This window comes from Larus michahellis, chromosome 5 (genome assembly GCF_964199755.1).
Source record: "Larus michahellis chromosome 5, bLarMic1.1, whole genome shotgun sequence".
Taxonomy (NCBI): Eukaryota; Metazoa; Chordata; class Aves; order Charadriiformes; family Laridae; genus Larus; species Larus michahellis.
This window is the reverse complement of record NC_133900.1, coordinates 9,719,695-9,744,035: the sequence shown is the minus strand read 5'-3', so window position 1 is coordinate 9,744,035 and position 24,341 is coordinate 9,719,695. Positions and strand designations below refer to the sequence as shown.

Below are 24,341 nucleotides of genomic sequence, written 5' to 3'. Positions count from 1 at the left end.
GCTTTGAACGCAACAGAACTTCAGCATCGCTTGGCTCCTCCCTTACTCTTGCCTAAGAACCACGCAAAGAAACGCTCCCCGTTTTGTCGGCCGTTAGAACTAAGAAGAGAAAGAAATTCCTCCGTACCCTTGCGGTGAAATCGACGGCGGCTCCTCGGTTGAGCAGAAGCGTTGCCACATTGACGTTTCCATAGTGCGCGGCTATGTGCAAAGGTGTAAAGCCACTCTACAAAGGGAAACAGCCCGTATTACAGACAACATTTCACACGAGATGATCAGCTTAACTACAACTCGATTTTAAAAAGCTGCCGGCCAACCAATGTGTTGATTTTATCCGGTTCACCTATAACATAGCGCAGCCTTTCAGGCAGAGAGAGCAGTTTTCATACGAGAGGTTACCAAAAGGCGTTATTCTTTCGTTCTCCAATTCAGTGCTCTGACTCAGTGGCCAATAAGAAGAGTAGCTTTCATCGCAGGAAATATTAATATATTAGCCATTCCTAAAGAAAATAAAGGAAGTTTCCTTATTACAAGTGGGAAGCAACATGGGTCTTTTGGGCTGCATCTGTGTACTGGGTTCGGATAAACGACCACAAAAGTTGTTGTATTCTCAGTTTACCGCTCTTAGAATTAGAAATATTGACAACATATTTCCTTTTTTTTTAAAAAAAAAAAAAAAAGCACTGGTTAATCAGTGTGTAAGCCAAGAATTCGGTGTACGTGAGAAACTACTTAGGAGCATAGTATAAGGATCGTAATTATTTATATTTATATACAATTTAGACCTCAAAGGGTCTGAAGAAAGTTTGCCATTTATACATCAGAAAAAACACAATTTACTTATTGCCTCTTGAACACTAGAAGGTGAAACCTGCTCCAGCTACGAGAGAGAGAACTGCTTGACAACAACATAAAAAAAGATTAATTTTTCAGAAACTGGGACATGGAGGAAGCTTTTAGTCTCCTAAGTAATTCAAGTAGAAAGGACCTTGCTTTTGAGGTTTCCCTGAAGAGCTTTACACTGATTTGATCAGATCCTAAAGTCAGCTACGGAAAGAGAGAAACACTTTTGGCTTCTGGACTACACCGCATTTTCAGCCAGGTCTCATTTCTTTCAGTGTACAAATCACCGTTTTAAACTACTCATGGAATCATGAAATGTAGGCGGCCGCTGCACTCTGAAATCAACTGTATTCCCCGAAGACACAGCAATCAGCCCACTATTCCACCCTAATTCCATTTACTTCCGTGTCAGCCCACGGCTGATCCTGGTCAAAGTAGAGTCGTTTTCAAAATCCATTCCCTCGTCCAACGGAGAAACCCCGTTATTTAAAAGCAAGCGTTCAAATAACGACCGCGTTTTCTCGGAGATAATTCTTTTTCCTAAATGTGACGATAACCTTTAGGGGAGAAATCACCGTTCTAGGCAAAAAGACCCCATGATTTTTAGTGGAAGTGCTTGGAGAGTTGGTATTTCCAAAATTCGTATGAGAAACGTAACATAATCTGCTGTAGGTAAATTCTGATTATGCGCTATCCCTCAAGGGCTTCTCAAAACTTTATTAAAAGGACTGTCATAAGAACAACGGTAAAAATAAGCAGATGCTCTGAACAAGTTTCTACCTTGGAGGATCTGATTATATTTGATATTGGAAAAGAAGGAAAACGAATTTTAGTATTATTCTGGCTGAGCCAGACACCTTAATTTAGTTATGCCAAGTGAGTGCATTTTCATAATTAATGAAATTGAGCTAGAAAAGCATCTTTATCCTCTTAGCTCCATTACTGGCTTCAGACTTCTTTGAACTGATGTGAATTCTCAAAAGTTTAATTCAATAGTGACACAAATGAAAAGAAATTCTAAGACAAAGGATGAAAAAAAAAAATAGGTTTGCTGAGTCACAAATTTCTACGTATTAAAAAAAGAGTAACGTCTTCACTTCTAGTGCTAAATAATAAAGAAATATTGCCACAGAGCAGAGAAAATAATTGTAAGTAAGAGAAAGAGTAATTAAAAATTTTTGATCTCGGTACCTCAGTCGTCCTATTCACCATCATCTGATGCAGCATGGTTTGGGAAAAAGAGGAAAAATATTAAAGACTGGCCGCAAAACGAAGAACTATGTTGCTTTTTGAAATGAGTTACGCTGTTAATTATGGGAAAAGCCATTCAAGCATGCATTAACTTTAAAATACAACCTATGTTCCCACGGGCAATAAACCAGTATCCTATTTAATAGGAAAGCAGCGATTCTGCCTCCAGTCCAGTCTCTTGTGCTTTACAAATAACGCGAGAAAGCTGGTTACCAAAGAAACAGGAGGTAGAACTACAAAGCAAAAAGAAAAATGCGTAGCTTGTAATTACTGTGTAGCTAAACACTGCAAAAGTAGGCGTATTAGTGGTGATACTGGTCGAGCAACTTGTCTTGCTCCACAGGAGAAATTACCTTTACCCGTTAAGATGAAGGCAGCAAAGTTTGTTGCCCGTCGGCACCGAGCTGCGCGACTACCCTGTTACCTCTATGGCAGCCGCGCGTTACCTTGGACTGCACGTCGGCATTGTGGTCGTTCTGCAGTAACAGCGCCGCTGATTTGGTGTCGTCTTTCCTAGCGGCGATGTGCAGAGCTGGCAATCTCACTTTCCCCTTGGTGTCGTTTTCCAGGAGGATGGCCACCGCCTGGTTGTGTCCTTGTTGCAGCGCAACAGCTAGAGGAGTGAAACCGTCCTGGTGGAGAAGAAAACAGGATCACAGAATGGTCTGGGTTGGAAGGGACCTTAAAGCCCACCCAAGTGCCACCCCCTGCCCTGGGCAGGGACACCTCCCACCAGCCCAGGTTGCTCCAAGCCCCGTCCGACCTGGCCTTGAACCCCTCCAGGGATGGGGCAGCCACAGCTTCTCTGGGCAACCTGGGCCAGGGGCTCACCACCCTCACAGTCAAGAATTTCTTCCTCAGATCTCATCTCAATCCACCCTTTTTCAGTTTAAAACGGTCACCCCTCGTCCCATGGCTCCCCTCCCTTCTCCAGGGTCCCTCCCCAGCTTTCCTGGAGCCCCTTTAGGCACTGGAAGGGGCTCAAAGTTCTGCCCGGAGCCTTCTCTTCTCCAGGCTGAACCCCCCCCTCAACTCTCTCAGCCTGTCTTCGGGACTTCATATGACTTCAAACACATCAGAAACACACTTTTTCCATTTCAAAGCAGTCTTTTTTTAAGCCCACTACAAGCAAAGGATCACTTTACAGCATCTCTCTTAATTACTTATCTTAAACTAGGCCACAAAGCATATTTTTAGCAATATTTTGTCAAAGATCAGTAAGCGCTCAACAAAGTTGATGCGAAAAATAGGCAGGGAACCTGTTTCTGAATATCTCTGCGAAAAGAAAGCAAGCCTTCGGATGCATTCGCTGCTGCTTCCCATTCTGAGTTACACGCGGACTATGAGACGAGAAAGCCAGAGGACATTTAGGAATTTATTCCAATTTGAAGCCGGAAAACATCATGTTATTTGTACTTTTTGGAAAAACAAAGCCAGAAAAATCTCTTTGCCTTTTTTCAGTCACAGTTTCAGCTTAGTTTTACAGTTATTTTCACACTGTCTCGCTCCTCCCTTCACGTGCCCCTGGATTGCCAGTGCTTTCAAACGCATCACAGGATGGCAACGTCCGATCCCAGGTATCTGAGGCGCTGCCTGCTCCCTCTTCTTTTATTCTGACAAAAAACCACGTGTTTGCTGTAACCGCACGCCAGATCGGAGGGCAGCTGGACCGCGACGACCAGAGCATCTCCCTGTGACCACAGGCACCATGAATAACGACGAAAGAACAGGGAAGGGAATAAACCAAGGTCTTCTATGTCTAGGTGGGAAGAAACAGCCAAAGACTTGATTATAGCGGGAAAATTCATTTAGATACGTTGTAAAAGGTGCGGGAACGAGACGGAATTGATTTGGAATAGGAATATGGAAAGATGATAAAATAATAAAGGACAAGTTAGGAAGGAATCGAGAGCTGACACATGCTGAGGGAAACATCTGAGGAATTGCCAAAGCAATTTTTTCCCTTCGTAATCTAATAACGCTCACTCCCTTTTGCGTAGAGCTGTGGGTAGGTGCGTTGTAACGACGATACTACTGTGGTTTCTTTCTGCAATAGAGATTAAATTCTGTACAGTGAATTAAAAAAGGGTGAACAGCTGAGGAAACAGCTGAACTGTAAAGATAATTCTGAGATTGGGGCTACATCAGGTGTTGACATGGCTTAACGCATTTGCCTTTTGCCTCTGGGAACTTGAGAACAAATCCTGGATTAGAGGCCCCGTGAAACTGAGCTCATCCTTACTCTCGTTTTGTGTATCAGCGTTAGAGGAAACGAAGTATATCCAAAGGCAGTGCAAGTTTCACAGCTTCAAAGGCAAGACCATCCATTGATTTGCACCACTTTATCTTCCATCCTTCTCTAAAAGGACACGACTCTTTCTGCGTTCCCTCTCCTATTGCTTCTGGAAAGCGCGGCTGAGCGGAGCTCGGAGAAAAGCTTTCCATTTCCCCCCCTCCCCACATGAGGACAACCAGTCTTTGATGCCCAACAGGAGGGCCCTCTCCGCGTATTTGGGTGGCATCCTCAGTTCTGGCCGCCATCCGAGTTTATTTAATGTACCGCTTCTTCAATCTGTTCGCAAGACTGACTCTGGGCACGTGCGGAAGAGGACGGGGGCTCGGGCCGTCGGAAGCGTCGCCTCAGTGAGACCTGAACCCAAAACTTGTCTCGTTCAGGAGGAAGAGAGCCTTTACTTTCCAAGCTACACAAGCACTGACCTTTCCGATGGCAGAAGACAGACTTGGACTCAGGTTCAGAGTGCGGGGCATTTGATTTTTTTTCTCCCCCCAGCTTTATTAAAAAAAAAAAAAAAGACAAAACAGACTACACTGTGAGTTCCAGTGATGCCTGGCCGTCTGCATGCAAGCAGAGGCCACATTTAATTAACTTAATTTCATTGTATTGAATTTAATTAACCACCGCAGTTCCCATAAACTAATGAATGAACTTCCAAGCGCACCCCATCACCCCAGCCAGTAAAAGCTAGCGGGAGAAAAGGCGGCGAGCAGACGCCTGCGGGCTCGTAGCCAGGCCGGGCTCCTGCAGAGCCACGGTTCCACTCGGCTCCTTCACAAGGAGCGTGTTTTCTGCCACGTTGCCTGGCAATCACACGGGGATTTCATATTTCAGAAAGCTGCCATGTAACCCAATCGCCATATATGCAGGCCACGGGAGGATTATTTTCGGAGCTGTCACTGAACGGTACAGTATCCAGTGGAAGAAGGGACAGCAAAGCAGCTGTTAACGCCAGCCGTTCGGTTTAAAGGAAAGGAGAGCGAGCAAAAATGCTCCATCATTTAAATTTCCTCCATTTGCGAAGGCAATCCAGAGTGGGTAAGGGTCTGTACAGACTAGGGAAAAGTCATAAACACGGAGGGGAACTTTCCTATTACTGCTTCAGACGGCGCATCCATAGAACAAACACGAAGCCAACACACTGCGCAGCACAGATCCTGTTTGCTCGTCCCCTTGGCTCGGAGTAAAAGACCATTCGGCAGAAAGAGAGCAAGAGGAAGAACCAGAATGAGCACGGTCCTCATAGCCCTGGAGTTTTCCCCATTGCCCTCAAACCCTCTCAGCTGCAGAAGTGAGTTCTTACGATTCGGTTCCTCTCGGGATGGAGCCTCGTGCCTTACGTTGGTGTCCGCCCTGCTTGCGCTGCAGTTACTGCAGCTTTACAGACTCCGGTCACACCCAGAACCCAGCAATTAATACCATCCTTCTGCGTATTTATACCCCCGTGGTCCGGCAGTAGAAATAAAGCGTCTGAAGAGAAAACGGCACGTTGCCTGCTGAGCTCATCAACGTGATCTTCGTTAGCCATTTGATTTCCAGTTTTGGCGAATCACAGACAATAACGAATATTCATCGGGTTACCCCAAGTCGCAGACAATGAGAGTAACTTGGCTGGTCGGGGAGGTCCAGCTGCCATCGCTCCTTGCTTCGGGGAACAGGAGGTCGGAGTAAGCGACCTCCCGAGGCCCCTTTCTACCTGAACGCTTCTGTGAACCCAGCACCACCGAGAGCCTACTCCACTCCCAAGTTTTGCGCACCCGCTTCCCTGTTTCTCGCTCTTCCTACGCAGAAAATACCCTGAACTCATCTAAAATCTCAAGTCCCAGTCTAAAAGGAAGCTCATCAACACCTAAGTGTTGATACTAGTTGTTTTTATACCATTTTACACTTACACGCAGACACCCTTCTGGCCACGGCCCTCATAGTCCGAATTTTGATATCCACATGATGTTCCACACACTTCTCAGCCGGCTTCCCCAGAAGACTCCTTATACAGCCAGCAGTGGGAGACACAAGCTATAATATTCTATTCATCGATTTTTGCCCGAATCTTACAGTGCAAATGGAAAAGCAGCACAAAGGTAGCCCTGCTGCTCAGGCGACGGCTGGCCTACAAGGCCCGAGTTTCACGGGCTTTGTCAGAGGCGTAAATCTGTTCAGACGAAACGTTGTACCTCTCCACTTAGCCTACGACCGATCTACCCTTCGCTCCGTTCCCCTGACAATACCACCTCGGCCTCCTCTGATTTCTACAGCCCTGGGGACCTCTCCTCAAAGCCTCATTCATCGTTTCAGAAAATTCTCCAGGAAGCTGATAGGAGACACGGGCACAAACTGCGGGTGAAAATCCCGGGCTCGCTCAAGTCAGAGGGAATTTTGCTGTCAAATGAACCAGGCTGGGTTTCATCCCTTTTCGCCACTTGCAGCACCGTTTACCTTCATCTTCTGTGCGTGTGGAAAGAAAGGACAAGATTCGTAACTGCAACTCACTGAAATGAAAGGGTGAAAGTCCTCAAAATACTCCGGTTGAAAAAACCTTCAGACTTTAAGCGACCCGAATACAAAAGCAAAGGAAAATAAGAGCGTGCATAAAAAAAGAACAAAAATGCCTCACCTCGGTAGCTGTGCTTTGGTTGGCTCCGTTCTCCAGGAGATATTTCACCACTTCAATGTGGTTCTCTTGAGCTGCCATATATAAAGGAGTAAAGCCATTCTAGGAAGAACACACGAGAAAACGTTGTAATGAGGAACCAGAATATACCACCAACAACGAACCCCACACAAATATACGGCGAAAAATGCATTTGGGCTTTTTAAACTGAAATGTTCGAAGTACGTAAGTAGAACAACTTTGTATTTTTTAACTTAGCACGGTAACGTTTAAAGCCATTTAAGCCCACCAAACTCTACGTGCTTTCACACTCATTTTCTTTCAACACGTATTTTAAGGAAGCAATGGACACACTAATTATTAATACAGCTATTCCTTGCTGATAATGCTCCGGGACTGTAAAGCTGGCAATGAAGTTTTATGAAAGCTGACAGGAAAGCCAGACTTTTCTCCATTTATTACATTAACTTAACCAAAGACATCATCCCCTGGAGACCATGAAAGTCCATACCCTCGCGACAAGCTGAGCAGAGATGACAAAGGCTTAACGTACTCTCCATAAAATTTTGTAATACATAAAACATTGCAAATCATCAGACGTAAAGGAACTCAACCTTGCAAAGTAACAACTGCATTTCTGACCATACGGTAAGTTCATCTATCATTCCATTACAAACATCCATTAAAATGTCCTGGAGTCCTTAAAAGAATCTGCTCTGGATGATACAGTAATTAAAAAAAAAAAAAAAAAAAATCCTTCTAAATTAATCAAACTACAAGCAAATTCATTAGAAACATACACCCCTTCTTCCCATTAAAATACTTACATGCAAACAATTTTAATTAATTAGCTACAAAATCCTCACGAAAGCAAGGCATGGAAGTGAGTCGTCTGCCTGACTAATAACTTTCTTCTGGGAGTTTTCAGGATTGCTAAAAAGGCCGTAGAAAATTCTTGACTATTCTGCAGATTACCACGCAATGCCAGAGGACATCATCGCCTGCACTTCTGAAAGCATTCCTCTGCCTTGGAATGGCGCGTTTAACTAGAACATAAACCGTAAGCCAGGCTTCAGACACGCAATTTTATTTATTTATTTTTTTTTAACGTCCTAACGAAATGAAACCTCGTTTTTCAGTCACGCGCTAACACAGTTGATCGTAGAACTGATGTCTTTACAACCCCCCTCTGCTTTTACCAATGTGGAAGACTGGTCAGGCAACAAACGTCATTTATGCCGTGTATGTCATTCGATATACGTCATTTATGTCGCGGGAAGGCTTTTAATACTGCTTTGCGTAATATCCGTCACTTCCATCACCAATCTTGGCACACGTAACTAACAAATGGCACCCAGAGGACAGTTAACGGCAGTTCGACGCCCAAACTGTGGGGTGTATTTTGAGCGGCTTTGCACAGCCTTTGGCGGGTGTTATCCCATGTTTGCCGTAAGGACTGGAAGGACGGAATAGAGAGCTCCGAGTACAGTTACAGAGAGCGTGAGCAAGGCGGCCTGCAAGCACACGCCGCAAATCATCGCTGGAAAGGTTTCTGTTACCTCGGAGAAAAGAGCTGGAAACGTAATTTAGTAATGGCACAAAAAAGTTTCTCAGTTTCTCCGCTATGGCAGGAAACACAAACCACGCAAACGGGAATGAGGAGTTAAGAGAAGAAGAATTCTGCAGAAAAGGACCTGAAGGTCACAGTGGTCTACCAGAGGGCCACTGGTCAATGAGCTCATTCTGCTGTAATAAAGACAATCGTTGGACCAGTGGAAAAATGTATTTCCCCGGGGAAGCTATTTTTCTTTGAGAAAAGACTGGTAATTAGCATTGTTCTGTCTGGAGAGGGAAAAACCAAAGGAAAACAAGATAACAGCCTTTAAAGAGGAGGACAAAGGTCTGTTCTGCATGTTCACGACGACTAAAACAAATAGAAAAGCCCATAGGTTACCAAGGCTGCTGGAGAGAAAATTCAGGTTAGGCATTAAGAAAAGCCTCTTAACAGCCAAGGTCGGTCCGCGTCATATTTCCACGGGCAGCTTCCCTCCTCCCAAACCACTGCTGAAAAACCCAGGCAGCAAACTGGAAGAGGCACGAACCAGTCAAACCAAACTGGGTCTTCCAGGTCCACCCAGGGGCTGGGAGGGTGCTGGGCTCCTGGCTGCTCCTTGGCCAACTCTTCCACGGGGACAGGGGAGATGAGAGATCTCATCCCACCGTTAAAACGAAGGAACGCTCTTCGGGGTGTAATTAGGAAGGCGCCAGAAAGGGCAGGGGGTTGCCAGGCACAGGGCCGGAGCTGGCAGTGGGAATGGGGAACAGATTGGGTTTGTTTTCGATTGCACTCGTAGAGAATGGCAGAGGGAAAACGGGCAGAGCTGGCTCACTGCTTCGGTTTTCCTTCCCACGCCGGAAAGGAACAACACGGCAAGCTATGAGGTATAACTGATAGTAATTTTCCACTCGCCTCATCGGCATTTTAATATTACGGCCTAACGTGGCAGTTAGGTACCGCGTGCCATTTGTAAAATCCTTCTAGTGCCGAATATTACATAGTGAGTGTAATTTCATCATAAACGCATTATGACGAATACAAGGATTATTAGGTTAACAGCTGGACTTGACGATCTTACACATCTTTGCCGACCTAAATGATTTTATGATTCTGAGGATCACACTGACTAACATAAATTCGGGGAATATGAGAATTTTCAGGGCAGAGTAAATCAATTTGCTTAAAAGCTTTGAAGAACCTTGGTTGTTTTTTTTTAATCAACTCAAGTCTCTGGTTCTGGAACAGGAGCAGGATAATAAAGCCTGGATTAGGAGGCCGTAAACAATACATATATGACTTCATGACCATTTAGCACCAAGAAGTACTAAACACTTTTCGACCCAGAGATGCAGAGGAGTGCCCATCACATCACGGACATCCTCCTCAGGGGCTACAATCATACCTGAAACTACAGTAATCGGGGCCAAGGAAATTCTTGCCCATAAAATCATAGCCTTTTTTTCTTTAAGCTTTATTTATAGTCCAAAACTGCTGTGTATTTTTTCTTAAAATCCGGCTTGCGTGGAAATCGCAACAGCATGCCAAGGTCTATCTGCAAAACCACCTACACCAGCCACGCTGAAAAAGCTTCCCTTGGATTTCTCCCCGTGGCAAGGTCAAGCGTGATTTTTTTGGTCTCTGCTTTCTGAGTGAAGAACTGGTTTCACAGCTTCTGATTGCAGCGTTCCTGACCTCCACGCTCCTATTTTAGGATTCCCAGTGTTATTTCTCTCCTTGGTGGGATCCCCTGGGAGCCCTGCTGGAGCTCTTCCTTCTCCTTTGCCCACCGGAGCCCAGGGCTTCCATGTCTCCTCCCAGTCCTGCACGGTTTCCATGACGTGTCTGTCTGTCTCCTACACAGCAAGTTTCCGTCTCTCTCCGCCAGTCCTGCTGTTAAATGGAGATGCCCCCAACGAAAGCATCGCCTCCCCTTCGTTTCCTTCTGCCAACCTAAAATCCCCTTCCCCAGTTTTCTCATCTTTTCATTTCAGAGTTATACGCCAATATTTGGGTTCTCTGTTCTTCTTCTAAGAGATGTTTCAAAGCCCAAAATCGCAGATCTCTGCAAAACGAAGGAAACATCTTTTGCCTAGGCTTTTGGTTCACCACCCCAAAGCGTCTCCTACTGAATCCATGACACTCCAGTTAATGATTACCCACGGATGTATGGCAAAGGAGACTGACCTCTCCCCTCCTCATTTTAGCGCGCGGAACGGGATACGTGGGTTTATTCAATCCAGGGGGTGGTGAATCTTTATTTCAATATTTCTTATTTATTTCAATAAATTCTCCTTCAGTTTATGATCCCATACTGCCTAAACACCATCCCGAATTAAAGTGAAAATACTGACTGAAACGTGACCCGGAAAAGGAGAAATGCACTTTATTTTGCTTTTTCTGAAACCCGGCTCTGTAATTACGTCTGCGTGTTTAGATTTTGCGCATTGTCTCAAAAATAGAAATTAATTTTGTAATGATATATAACATTTGTTTTCAAACAATAATTTCATCAGAGTATTTGTAGTGAGGACAGAGTGCTCAGATTTCATTATCTGTATAAATGTATACTGCGAGATGTTTACTGCTGTAATATAAAGTTATAATGAGAAATTAACGCTAAACAAAGAGAGTATATTTCGTACGCCATTCTTTCTACTACATTCCCTGATTTACTTGCTAATTTGAGAAAATGAGTAGCTCTCAATGATTCTTCAAGCTATTAATGCAAATTGGCAAGTCTATATATGACTCAGAATTTGTACCATTAAATTTTGCCCAAGCCCTAATGAAGAGCACAGTCTGAAGAAGCGCAGGGATTATTAGAGCCTTTGGAAAGCCATACAAACAGTGAGATAGCTTGGTTGAGCTTTATTTTATGGCAGGCTTTCAAGGAACCGTACTCTTTGCGTGCAGTACCAAATGTTCGGAAGCGCGCAGCTTCCCAACTCTGATCAGCAGGCCAGCGCCTTTGAATGACTAGCCTACCCATGCTCCTCTGTGAAGATGTGGCCTTCAGTGTCTCTATACCTATAGTATCTATATACCACACATCCATAGAATCATCCAGGTTGGAAGGGACCTTTAAGATCATTGAGTCCAACCATCAACCCAACACTGCCAAAACCCTCACTAACCCGTGTCCCTCAGCATCACATCTGCCCATCTTTCAAATGCCTCCAGGGATGGTGATTCCGCCACTTCCCTGGGCAGCCCATATACATATCTCTATATTTGCACTCCGAAATAAAAGAGAAAATAGAAGTATAGTATCTCTTCCCTCAGTTTGGCTCTTTTAAGGTGACACGTGAGAGTTCGCAACGTACCCTGTGATTAAATCGCTAATGTAAACCCAGAGGCACGTATCTATTCTATCTTAAAGGCCTCCAGGAAGTGTTTAAGACTGTATTAGAAGATCACTGGGATTACCAGGGAAGACCAGACGACCGGCATCTAATGCAATTGTTTACATACAGCAAACGCTCATTCCTACTTACTCTTCAAGATGTAATTACCAGTCAGGAGGTCAACACAATCAGCGCATTGCCCGCCCCAGGCCACTTGCCTCCTCTGCCTCTCCATCTTACTGCATGGGGCTTTTGCTTTGGTCTTTTGGTAGCCTTCTCCCCCCCGCCCCAGTTTTGCTTCATATCAAGGTCGCAAATGAAAACCGAATTAGTTAGGCTCTTTCTGCAACCTTTACTACAATTCTGCAACTGCACTCCTCAAGCAACCTTCAGAGAAGATTCTGTGCACAAAATACTGTCCACATAAAACCTCGGTTTCCTTTGGGTCACTCTATAGTTTCCTTCAGAGGACCCAGCGCTTAACGTAACCTAAGAGAAGCCGTTGAGAAATTGCTCTCCTTCCTCCCTGTGCCTCCTCTTTCTACTCTTGTTAGAAACAAGAGTAGAGCCAGCCCCAAAAAGGAACAGATACGGGCACAAAGGATGAGACAAGGGTGAGACAAGCTCAGGTGACTCATGAAGGAGCTCACACAGAAGAAATCTTCTGATTTACGGTCCGGTGTTACTATATCATTGCATGCAGTAAGATCACGATCATTTCTGGAGCCTTTCGTTTTAGTAGCTCTTTCAGGATTTTTCCTACTCTGCAGAATATTGCCCAACGTCAACAAGAATAGTAAGTTCCTGATTTAAATCTTTATTCAGCGACACGCAATTCACCTCCCTGTTTTCCCCATTTTCCCACAGACATTAGCCTAAACCGGTGACACCTACATCTCACCTTAACAGTTAAAGGAAGGTAACTCTGCCTTCGCTCGATGTTTCCCTTTACCCTCAGTCTCCAGTAATCTCTACGGGAGAAGAAAGAACCACTCCAGCAAAGGCTATTCTCTCTCAAACAGGAGAACGTCACGCAGGGAAGGGAGAGGACCAGAGGCAACGGGCACAAACTGTAACACAGGAGGGTCCTTCTGAACGGCAGGGAACACCTTTTTACAGTGACTGAGCACTGGCACAGGTTGTCCAAGAGGTTGTGGAGTCTCCATCCATGAAGATATTCAAAGCCACCTGGGACATGATCCTGGACAGCCTGCTGTGGGTGGCCCTGCCTGAGAAGCGGGGCTGGCCAAGATGACCTCCAGAGGTCCCTTCCAACTTCAACCGCTCTGTGGTTCAGGGTGAAATCCTCTAGCCATCCAAGCAATTAATTCATTTTAATCAGGGAAATACGAGAGTTACAAACAAATGCAACCCTGCAAGCTAAATTACAAAGACGCGTCTCGATAGAATCAACGATATCACGAGTCTGGGAACTTTGTTGTGCATTATGCTCAGAGCAGTATTTTCAGCCGGTCTAAAAATAGACTCTTCATAAGAGGATTTTAATCTTAGCAGGAGCGATTCTCTGCCTAAAGGGGTGAACTAAGGATAGATCAAGGTATCTACTTTAACTTTCAAAAGTGTCTTTTTGTTGTTGTTGTTGTTAGCTATCATCAAAATCAGGAAGCTTCATACAGCAGCAACTTTACCAATTATTCACATTCCACTTTCTTCTCCATTAAAATACATTTTCCGTGAAACAATCATATAATCCATATTCGTTTTCAAGAAAAAAAAAAAACCCTCGGAAATATTCAGACTGCTGAATTCATGCAAATAGGCATTCGCCGAGTCGGTGAAGATGTCCCTCCAGGGAAATTCACAGCATTTAATTTTAAGTCGCCAAATTTAAGGTGCCGAAGGAAGCTCATCTTGCTGCCCAGCCAAGGGAAAGGGTACTACTCCAAAGAAGGGTTGAGAATATTCCAATCAAGAGCCCACATCTTGTCTGACAGTTTAAGCAGCATGAAACCGAGAATGCAAAGGAAAGAAGGAAACTACCCTTTATTACATCTGCGACTACAAAGGATTAGAAATTACGTGTTTATTCTCAGAATCAGAACTCTAAATATTGATTTACTGTATAATACTCTATATATTTTTAAAAAATCAGATTTATTTTTTTTTTTAACGAACAACTGTATTTACACTGATGTATTTTAGCAGGCTTTCACAAGCTGGAAACAACTCAAACTCCTGGAAAACTACCGGACGTTTTTCTCCAGCGAGCCCGTAGTGCCTACGGAGCATTCAGATCAATGCCGCCGAGGTGCGACACGTCCTGCCTGCACACTGCTTGATTTTATCTTTAGATACTCCATCACAAGAAGATCTATTTGTGTAAAATGTACCATTGCAATGCTCAGAAGACAGTCTGGCATTCGCCTGTATGTTCTCCTTGGGACGGGGACTTTGATTCCACTCCAACCATAAGGAGAATCGCTGAACCGACACCAGCGCAAAAAGCACATTGTGCCTTTGAGAAACGTAATTCAATTCAAGATTCTTCCCTTTTTCGGAGAGAAATTATTTGCTCCAGCTTCACAACTGGCTCAGCCTGGAGAGACGGAGGAAGGAAGCGTGTTCTGTTCCCCTCCTGTCCCCTCTGACCACGCTGCCGTGATGCTGGCAGCACCTTCGTGGAGGGAATTTTTGGTGTGTCCTGTACCCACGTCATGAGAAAGAGAGATTCGCTAAAAGCATCTTTTGGATGCATTGACAACCAGCTAAATTAAATACTATACATTAATACTATATTAAATATAAAGCACCTTATGTTTTCTGACCAGAATCTTTCCTCCACGTTTCAAAACACGCAGCACATTAGTATATATTCATTTTCCTGAGGTATCCTTTCCTTTTACAACAAAGCTGGAAAGTCCGAGTAAAAAGGATGACGCACGGATCAGATGTATGCGTTTGTGAGCACAGAATGACAATGAATAGAGCATGGAATGGCAACAGAGATGCGGGGAGGGCTGGAGCCCCTCTGCTGTGAGGACAGGCTGAGAGAGCTGGGGGGGTTTGGCCTGGAGAAGAGAAGGCTCCGGGCAGAACTTCCAGCCCCTTCCAGTCCCTCAAGGGGCTCCAGGAAAGCTGGGGAGGGACTCTGGAGCAGGGAGGGGAGCCGCGGGACGAGGGGGAATGGTTTTAAATTGAAAGAGGGGAGATTTAGATGAGATAATTAGGAGGAAATCCTTTGCTGTGAGGGTGGTGAGCCCCTGGCCCAGGTTGCCCAGAGAAGCTGTGGCTGCCCCATCCCTGGAGGGGTTCAAGGCCAGGTCGGACGGGGCTTGGAGCAGCCTGGGCTGGTGGGAGGTGTCCCTGCCCAGGGCAGGGGAGTTGGACTCAATGGCCTTTAAAGGTCCCTTCCAACCCAAACCATTCTATGACAGGAGAGCTACCGGATTCTGACCTACCGTAACATTCCCCAACAAGTGCCAGCTAATCACCGAGGTGACAATCCTTACGTTCATTACACACAGCAGACGCCGAGGCCCACAGGGTCCCATGGACTGTAACGATTAAAGCTGAGAAAAGCATTTAGGGAAAAGGCCAGAATTACGGGATTTAGGGAGGCCGGGGATTCTACTTTATTGGGCCGAACAGTTAAACAAACAAAACAATGAGAGATTATTTAACTTTTTGGAGATCGTAAAAATAACTTGTAATAAATAAACTATAAAATGCAGCGACACAGAAGCCTACGCTGAAAATAGCAGCGCCCCATCAGCTGTCTCACTAATTCCCTAGCCATATAAATAGGTTTTTTTCCTATCTATACTTACACCGCTGCAATTATTATAAAGCCTACGGATAAATGACGTTGTCTGGGTTTGCGATGAACTCGCTAGGTTTATTCATGAGAGATCACAGAGAACTCCAAGTGTAACGCTACGGGTATGGCACCTGCTGCCTCCCCGTTACAAGAACCCCTCTCTTGGGAAGTCTGTTTTACTGTAAAGTCACCTCCTAGCTCAGATGCCAGATTTCGAGAGCGCAACCGTTCTAATTTTAGCAGCTTCCAAACATCACGATTTTCTCCCCAAGAACAGCAAAGCCGCAGCAGAGCCTGCGAAGGCAACCAGGCAGAAATCAAGATGTTCTGTGCCTTGGAAACGTCCATTTATACAAAGAGGGAACCTGTAACAGAAACTGAGCTGATGGAGAATAACGGGAAGGGAAGAGATCAGCCACCCACAAGAAAACGTAACCTTGATGCCGGGCACGGGTTAAGGCCCAAAAGCTTTGCCGGGACAGTCTCGCGTTTGAATTCTGGGTGGTCGTCCAAAACAGCATTTGGGGTTTGCCTTCCAAAGGCAGTAAAGGAAATCTCAGCACTGAAAACCACCGCTTATTTTATGCGTATCGTTGAGAGGAAGGGAAACAATACCGTGCCGAGGGGATAAAACAAAATGCGCGTGTTTGTTTAGTTGCGACTCGGTTATGTCTACGCCGTCATAAACCTGCGCAGATAACCTTGCCACCGCTTGGTCCTTATCGTCGCAGATGCCGTCGTTACAGCAGGGGTGAAATGGGGCAGGTTGGTCCGCTGAGCTCCTCACGCTGCCAGCTGCCGTGTTGGTTTATGGCAGGCTCCTAAAGTTTATGCATTTTAAGAATGAAAATTAGAGGTCGTGCATCACGCTATTAGCTGAAAATAAACCAACCCCGCTATTTGTTTAAATCAAAATCTTTCAATCTGGACCCATTGGTTCCTTTAATAGAGACCAAAAGGTAACAAAATAGACTAAGATGTAGGTTGGGAATAGTTTCAGTTTGTTTTCAGTCTTTGTTGGTTGAGATCCTGACACACTCGGTTTGCAGCTGGGATCCCAGGGACAGACACGGAACTGGCTCAGTAATCTCCTTGGGTCTTTAAGAGCTCCTGCTCCTCTTTGAGGGAAAGCCAACCCGTCCCACGCCTCCATGCCCCTTCTTCTGCAGGTGACACCACGAACCAGGCATCCTCACGGGGTTATTTTTCCTTTAACTGTATGAATTATCTGGGGAAACGGGAAAGTCCTGGGTGAATGCACTGATGTTAACAATCGTTATCCTCTGTTCCCGCTCTGTTATCCCGTAATTCTGTGTCAATCTAAGCACCGCTTCAGTCGTGCACACGTGACCATCTCTGCTCAACCCCACTTCCATGGCTGCCTGAGATCAGACTTCACAATCAGGAATAAAGGGTGTTTACCACTAACTGATAATCACCCTAAGAGACAGGCAGCTGAAACATGGGCTAGTTTAAGGCAGGATAAATAAATATATCTGTTCTTTCATTGTTCTTAATGTATTTTTTTTGTTTACATCTCTCAAAATCCATATAATCCTCCAGAAGGCACTTCCTTTTTTTTTTTTTTGTTTCCCCACCCCTCCAGCGAAGAGATAACGGGCCTGATCCTTTATTACATTAGCAATGATGAATTGCAGCTAAAGGACTCCTCTGGATATACCGCAGCTAAAAATCCGGCGCTCTAAATATACTGCTGTAAGAGCAGAAAGCCCAGGCGGTGGAATTAAAACCTTTTGTCATAATGGAGGAGCAAATACCCTGCACAACACGCTCCCTTCTGAAGGTAAGATTATCTTTACAAACCGCGGGGAGGGCAATCTCCGGCAAAGCAAATCCTTGGGCAACCTGAGAGGGACAAGCCGATCAACTTCTCCGAGCATCACGTGAACCCTGCCTTCGCTTTTGTGGTGACACCGAATACGGACGTTCGCCAAGCCCCCTTATCGCTCATTTTGGGCAAAGCGTATCGAGGCTGGAAATGTTGTGCTACTCCTAAGGATCGCTTCAATCTGATGAGCAGTCGGGAGAAGAATACTCGATGATAGCAGTCACGGTGGCATCTCCTGCGTGTTGAAACGGGAAGCAGGAGCCGTAACGGGGGCAAATTTAAACACGAATATTTCTTGGCTAATGTGTTTGCCATGAGCTTAGAGCGGGATTATAGAGGAAAGGAAACCAGAGGGCTTTTAAATAACAAGATCAGCCGGGGGGAGGCCCGATTTATCTAATCCTTGCTTTCTGTATCTGGGTCACTTTAAATAATCCCGTGATTATAAGGTAGCTCCTCCTTTTGTGAGGGCCCCTGGATGAAGCAGCGGTCAAAGCACAACCCCAGCCGCCAACGGGGAACACCTTCTGTTCTGAACTCCGTTGCAGAAATTTTAAAACTGAAGGGAATCGTTTCTTTCATGGGTGACTCCAGGATACGACAGTTACCTTACTGAACAGGAGAGAATTCTGTTTCCTCACTTTGCCTTTTACTTGTCAGCTCTTTGTGCCTCGATTGCTTGACGTTTGTCAAATCACCTCATCCGAGGAGGCGCAACTCATTCCCTGAGGTCAGAGCAGCTCAGCGTCATTGCCGCAGGGGACAGTCTACAGGCAGACTCCGTTAGTAAGATTATTGCGGTTGGGGTATCGTCACGTTTGGTCGCCTAATGGTCCAGTTACCAGACATCTCCGATTGCCTATACGCGAGTCAGATGATACAATCTGACTTTAAGAGAAAGCAATAGAGACAAACGGTGATTTATCAATGGGAAGCGTTGGACTGACTAAATCCGGCCATGTTTCTTCCACCTTGGAAAAAAGGTCAAGAATTGGCCTGAGAATTCCTAATAACGTCACAAAAATAGCCGCTCTTTGAGAAGAAGATTACAAAAAAGAATTACTGTTCTAACGCACAAGCAACACCACCACTTGGTTTGGGGTAAAGAAGCGTCCCGGCTGTGACAGGGGGATTCCGCTGCGAATTTGTGATGGGCGAGTGGACGTGTGTGAGAGAGACAGCGTGATGGATGGCCAATGCCACTTCGAGGGGGTTTTCTGCATAACGAAACATTTTGATGGCCCCTGAGGGCTTTTTCCAAATTCCCCACTGAAATTCCAAAGGACCCACAGAGGATCCCCCACGCAAGCGAACACATATTGCAGAAGATGACATCATTCCATGGCATGGCCTTGGGCTGCTCCGCAAGGAAACGTAGCCAGAGCTCCAAGGAACAGCCTGGACCAAGCCCAGGAGATCTGTTACCCACTTTACATTGTAGTTTATACCATCCACTCTCCAGACAAGATGTTATATTATCACCGAGCACAGGTCTGTCAGATCTATACGTGACCAAAAATCACAGACAAATCAAGAAAAGAAACTGCAGAAATTCATTTTTTACTTGATGACGCATGTCTGGATCCACTCCCTGAACTATCAGCAGAGTCAACCAAGTGAACGGTTTATGGAGACTCATTATATATTTTCTCCAGCAATACTTGAGCCAAACAATGGCACGCTCCTCAAATCCTAGGTGGAGGTGTGTGTCAAAGGAGGACCGGCAACTTCTAGGTCTCTCTCTGGCCATTTCTGGGTGCGCCCTCATTTCAGCATTCGCCTGAAACATGCTCAAGGAAGAATGTCAGCTCTCAGCTGATATGCGTGCAGGTGAAAGTAGAGTCATTCAATTAGCAATCACTGCGCAATTAGGCTTTGCATCAAAATAGAAACGACTTTTCTAAAAATAGCAGTGCCGACTTATTAGCTCAAAAGGAACAGACTTTTTGAAAGAGGGAGATGAACAAAATAACAGCTCTGAAGGCCACCATGAAGCCGCAGGGCAAAGTAGTCTAATGGAAAAACAAAATCCATAAAACCAAAGTGCCGAATGCTTAACGGTCTCCGATAGCGCAGATGGGGACTGTACTCTCAGCGGTTACAACGCTTGTAATAGCATTTTCGGAGATAATTCTGTTATTGCGCTGTTGGAAGGAACAGGGAGATCGGTGTGGCGTTTCGGATGTCACCAGTGGTGAGTTGTGAGAAAGGCCAGTGCTTTTATGCCATTTAATGGAGAAAGGAAAGGAAAAACAGTAAATTGAACAAGGTGGAGTTGAGAATATTCTTTTATCTATCAGATCCATTGTCAGGGAAGAAATTTTGTCACTATTGCAAATTGTCATCACTGGAAATGAGAGTGACCTTGACGGACACCAAGTTCTGTACAGAGGAAGTTATGGGGCAACGCGAGTAATGGCACTGGCGTTAAATCCCTACCAGCAAATGGCATTTAGCAGGGGCCTAAAAAAAATAAAGTGTGAAATAACAGAGATACCAAGGCGAGGATGTAATATACCCCCAATACCGACAACTGTTCGCAAAAGATTTACGAGTGACAATACAGCATCTATTTTTACAAACGGAATTGAGAAAAAAACCTAAGAGAAACTGAGCATTTCAGTCGTAATTTCTCACTTTTTTTATTCAAAGTTATCTTTAATATGTATTTTTGTTCAATTCTGGCTTTCTCAATTAAGCTCTTTCCTGATAACGATTTTTCTTTCTCTTCACCTTTTCATCAATGGCGTACTTCCTGACCAAAAAAAACCTTAGTATTTGAGTATTCAAGCATATTCTGTTCAGCCATTCTCTCTTCCTTCTTCTATATAACTTGCTATTTTTCTTTTTTGACCAGCTGTAGTTAGGTATGCTTGAACCTTTCTCCGTCTTTTACCATAAAGCACGTCTATCTTCTTTATTACTTTTGAAGTTTCTGTTTTTCTTCTCTCTTTTTTGCTAACTTATTTATTTTCTATGACACATGGGATTCTTGAGCATGTCAATGCAATCTTGAGCAGAAAGGCGGCATTCACGATCCTCGTTCCATTCACGGGGCACAGAAAAATTACTTTTTTATTTAATCTTCCAAAGGAAGCTGCTGGTGAATGAGTATTGGAACCAAATTCTTAGGAGTTTGCTCAGAGCCCTGACTAAAATAAAAAAAATAATAAAAAAACCCCACGTCCTTTCCACCCATCATATTGGCAACTTATTCATGAGGGTCTGAACATCTCCTCCCGCCTGAAGCTGCTCTGGATCCATCTCTTCTGGCAAAGAGCAGCAGGAGAGAAAGACCCAACCCAAAGGTCCCCACAGCCGGACCACGCTGGGTGAAGGACTCACCGCCCCCCGCCATCCAAGTCAACGGGACTTGTTTAATTCAGACAACGTGGCACAACTCCAGGACATATATACCCCAGCGGTTTGAATTCATCCTGTCTGGAGGCAACCAGTGAGCAGCGCTGGGGCGGGCGGGGAATATCCTCCATCAGATTCAGTCAATTCATTCAAGTAGCAAACGCCGGTTAACAGGTCTGCGTACGTTACACAGAGGAGCCAGTGCTAACAACAAACACGTTTAAGGCTAGAACACTGTACAAAATACCCGTGGAAACAATTCCCAATTCTGATAGAATTTATTATTTTTTTTAATTTAGAAAACTTCATTTATTTTTCCAGCATAAAGAAGAGCCTTTATGAAGACTTTTTGAGGGATAACGCTTTGTGAAAGTATCATTTTTACTATTATTTCTCTTACCATGCTCAAAGTCCTAACATTAAAGACGTTACTTTATCTTCTTATGCACATGAAAGGGCTGATAAATGTTTGAAGAAATCATCCAGTTAGGTCATTATGAAAGGAGCTTGCTAATTTTTTGAGCAATGGAATTACAACATGTCTTATCTTTAATGGAAGTAGAGCATGGGGAGTAACTGGCCATCAGTTGTCCTGCGAAAGCTCTTTAGCAGTCACTTTGGGGCAAAAAGCATAATAAAGACAATATTTAAAAAAAAATCTCAGAGTCAGGCAGCTTAAAGATCTTTCCCGTTTCTCTCTCTTGTCTTAAAACGTAATGAAAGTACAGACGAACATCTTCATTTTATAAACCTATTTGTTCCTCTCCTGCCCTCTACTTACTTTACACTGTCCACCGTAAGTTTGTAACATCAAACAGCAAAAAAAACCCCTCCAGGTCCCAGTTTCCCAGCTACGGGCGAGCAAGATGTGGACTTAGGCAGACTTAGGATGGGCTCTGACAACTCAAAACCTTTTACAAACTTGTCTGTGTTCCTAATGTTCAGGGAACGTGCTTGAGAAGAGGGCTGAGAAGAGCATCTCCTACTGACCCAGCTTCTTGAAACTGTCTTCAACCGAGGTAGTTCCTCGCTGCACTGTTAAATCAGATCACTCTCCTCTTGTTCTGGCTCACGTGCCCCAGCGAGATCAAGCTAAGGGCCATTATCTTGCCTACAGACAGTAAGCGCCGGGCAAATTTAATTTGAAATTAATCTGCCCCTGACGCGCGACTTGGTTTTCGCGTCGTCTTAGCTTACACTGTTGCTGCAAAAATGGTATTTGTGGTCACCGCACGACGCACTAGGACTCTATCTGAACACCGGTGGTTAGCTCGATGATTTACCTTGAGAATGTCACAAGCTGACTGAACACTTCAGAAAGATGACGTTCCTTTATCATATATAGTCCCCGTTTATACCATCGGTTCGGTTCTTCCTAGCTACAGACGCGAAGAACGGAACAGTCTGCCTAACTACGGTTAAGGTAACATTTACAAACATTGATCAAATTATTTATTTGGTAAATTGTTCCAAATCCTAAACAGAGGAAACGGGTATCTCAAACAGGTGTTTGGTTAACTTGGTCAATTAATCTATGGCGCTGATAGGGCAGAGGAGATAGGGATAGTTAGCTCGGAAAACAAATCAATCTGGCTCGTTTGTGCTACGTTCATCGCAAATTTAGCACATCTTGTTTACGGCTCTGAAATCACAGGAGGCAGCTGCCTCTACAGCCTCCCCCAAACCAGGGAGAGAAGAACCGGCCGTCGGTCGGTCTCGGCAACATCACCACCTTCTCTGGTGGGTTTTGGGAGAGCAGACAAGCTTCACGTCAGTGGAAAGAACCAGGCTGGTTTTACAGTTGGGTTGCCTGCCAGGCCACGGAGGATATCCCCCGTTCAAATGTACATTCCAAACTTTTTATTTAGATTCTTTCTGATGACATGAAGGATGAGTTCAGAAGCCTGGAGTTAGCTACCTGCAAATTTTTAGCCAACAAATAACCGCGAAAAGCAACTGTAAAAATCAAGTCTTTGAGAAATTAATCTTCTTTGTTGCTGCTCACCAAATTCAACTCAAACACATGATACGATGTAATATTTCTACACTTGGAAAAATTTCTGAAACAATTTATTAAAGCACACTCGGCATTCCTAAATTCCTAGGAATGCCAGTCAACAACGATGCGAGTTCCTGTATTACACAACGAGTACGTAACGACTTAACATTTATCATTTACTTGTATTCTACTTACCAGAGAATGCTACGGAAGCCTCAACTTGATTGATTTGTCAGGTTTGGAATCACTAACATCTCAGATCTGTCTTGTAAAATCTCACCAAATAAGTTTTAGAAGAGAGAAGAGAAAATAGCATCATACCTGAGATTGTGCATTAATATTGGCTCCTTCCTTAACCAGAACTTTGACAACTTCAGCTTGTCCTGCTAGGGACGCAATGTGCAGGGCTGTATTCCCTTTCTGTTATAGGGAGGGGAAAAAATGAAAGACATCACCCTTCTTCAGCAATAATTCCATCCTGCAGTTCTTTATAACACTCATTTTTTGAGTACAATTTTACCTTATCGTTTACAAACATCACAGGGGACAGAACAGTGGTCGCAGCCATGAAGATTTCTTGAGTGGTCACGTAACACTAACGCATCCTACCATAACTTTTGAGTGGAATTACGGTACGGGACTGGGGCACGGGACAAACTTCTAGGTAAAGCTGAGTACAGGCTAACAGGTTTTTTCATTCAGGTCCAGAGAGCGAGATTTCCAAGCCAATCTCTCATCCTGGGAGCAATATTTCAATGGCTTTATTAAAGAATCGAGGTTCGCAAAACCAGAATAAAACCCTAGAGTCCCATCTAGAACCCGGTGGTTCTTAACAACAGCTTTGCTGTGGGGGGAAATCAAGATGTTTTTGAAAGAGGAAACTTCTGGTTTTCCACCAAGTGATGGAAAACACAAGTTCAGCAAGAAGCTCTCTGAGTGATAACCTTGATGGAGATCCTGTGCGTCAGAAATCATAAAAAATAGGAGAGTGTCGCAGGGACACAGTGGTGGTAACCAAAAGCTGAGCAGAGACAGCCAACCTGGACACTCGTCAAACAAACCTGGCCCGTCACAAGGAATTTTCCACCCAGAGGGAAATAACCTACCGATGGGATGTTCCGGACGTACGCACATGCCTGATCGTGCAAAGGCTGAAGGCAAAACAACCTATCACACAGGTGTTTTCTCCATCGTGCCCTCGAGTCAAAAGGCTGTGGCTACCACACAGTCAATTACCAATTTTCACAGGTTTGGGGGGGGGGGGAGAATCTACGAGTTTGAGCTATATTCGCGCTCTAACGGGGAGCTGTCGTTGGAAATAATGAAAAATCTGGCATTGCTAAAACCTTTTAATGCTTCCCCTGTAAACAGACTGTACAAATTATCTTTCCCTCTTCATTTACTACAGATGAGCTTCAGCAAAGAACATAGACTCGCCGGCCACAGCAGAAA

The 24,341-nt window shown here is 44.6% G+C and overlaps 1 protein-coding gene across 16 annotated transcripts in view; it reads right to left on the bottom strand.

Annotated features, from left to right (window-relative positions):
- ANK2 (ankyrin 2) overlaps nt 1-24,341 on the bottom strand; it is a 334,684-nt gene that overhangs the window by 112,455 nt on the left and 197,888 nt on the right. For 11 of the 16 annotated variants that reach the window (XM_074588630.1, XM_074588633.1, XM_074588636.1 and 8 more), the window contains 4 exons: nt 23,211-23,309; nt 7,005-7,103; nt 2,541-2,726; nt 128-226 (listed from right to left, as the gene is read on the bottom strand). In XM_074588630.1, coding sequence (XP_074444731.1) covers nt 128-226; nt 2,541-2,726; nt 7,005-7,103; nt 23,211-23,309 — 483 coding nt within the window. Of the gene's footprint in view, nt 1-127; nt 227-2,034; nt 2,059-2,540; nt 2,727-7,004; nt 7,104-23,210; nt 23,310-24,341 lie in introns of all 16 variants that reach the window. The other 5 variants (XM_074588640.1, XM_074588626.1, XM_074588628.1 and 2 more) reach the window with 1 other exon arrangement.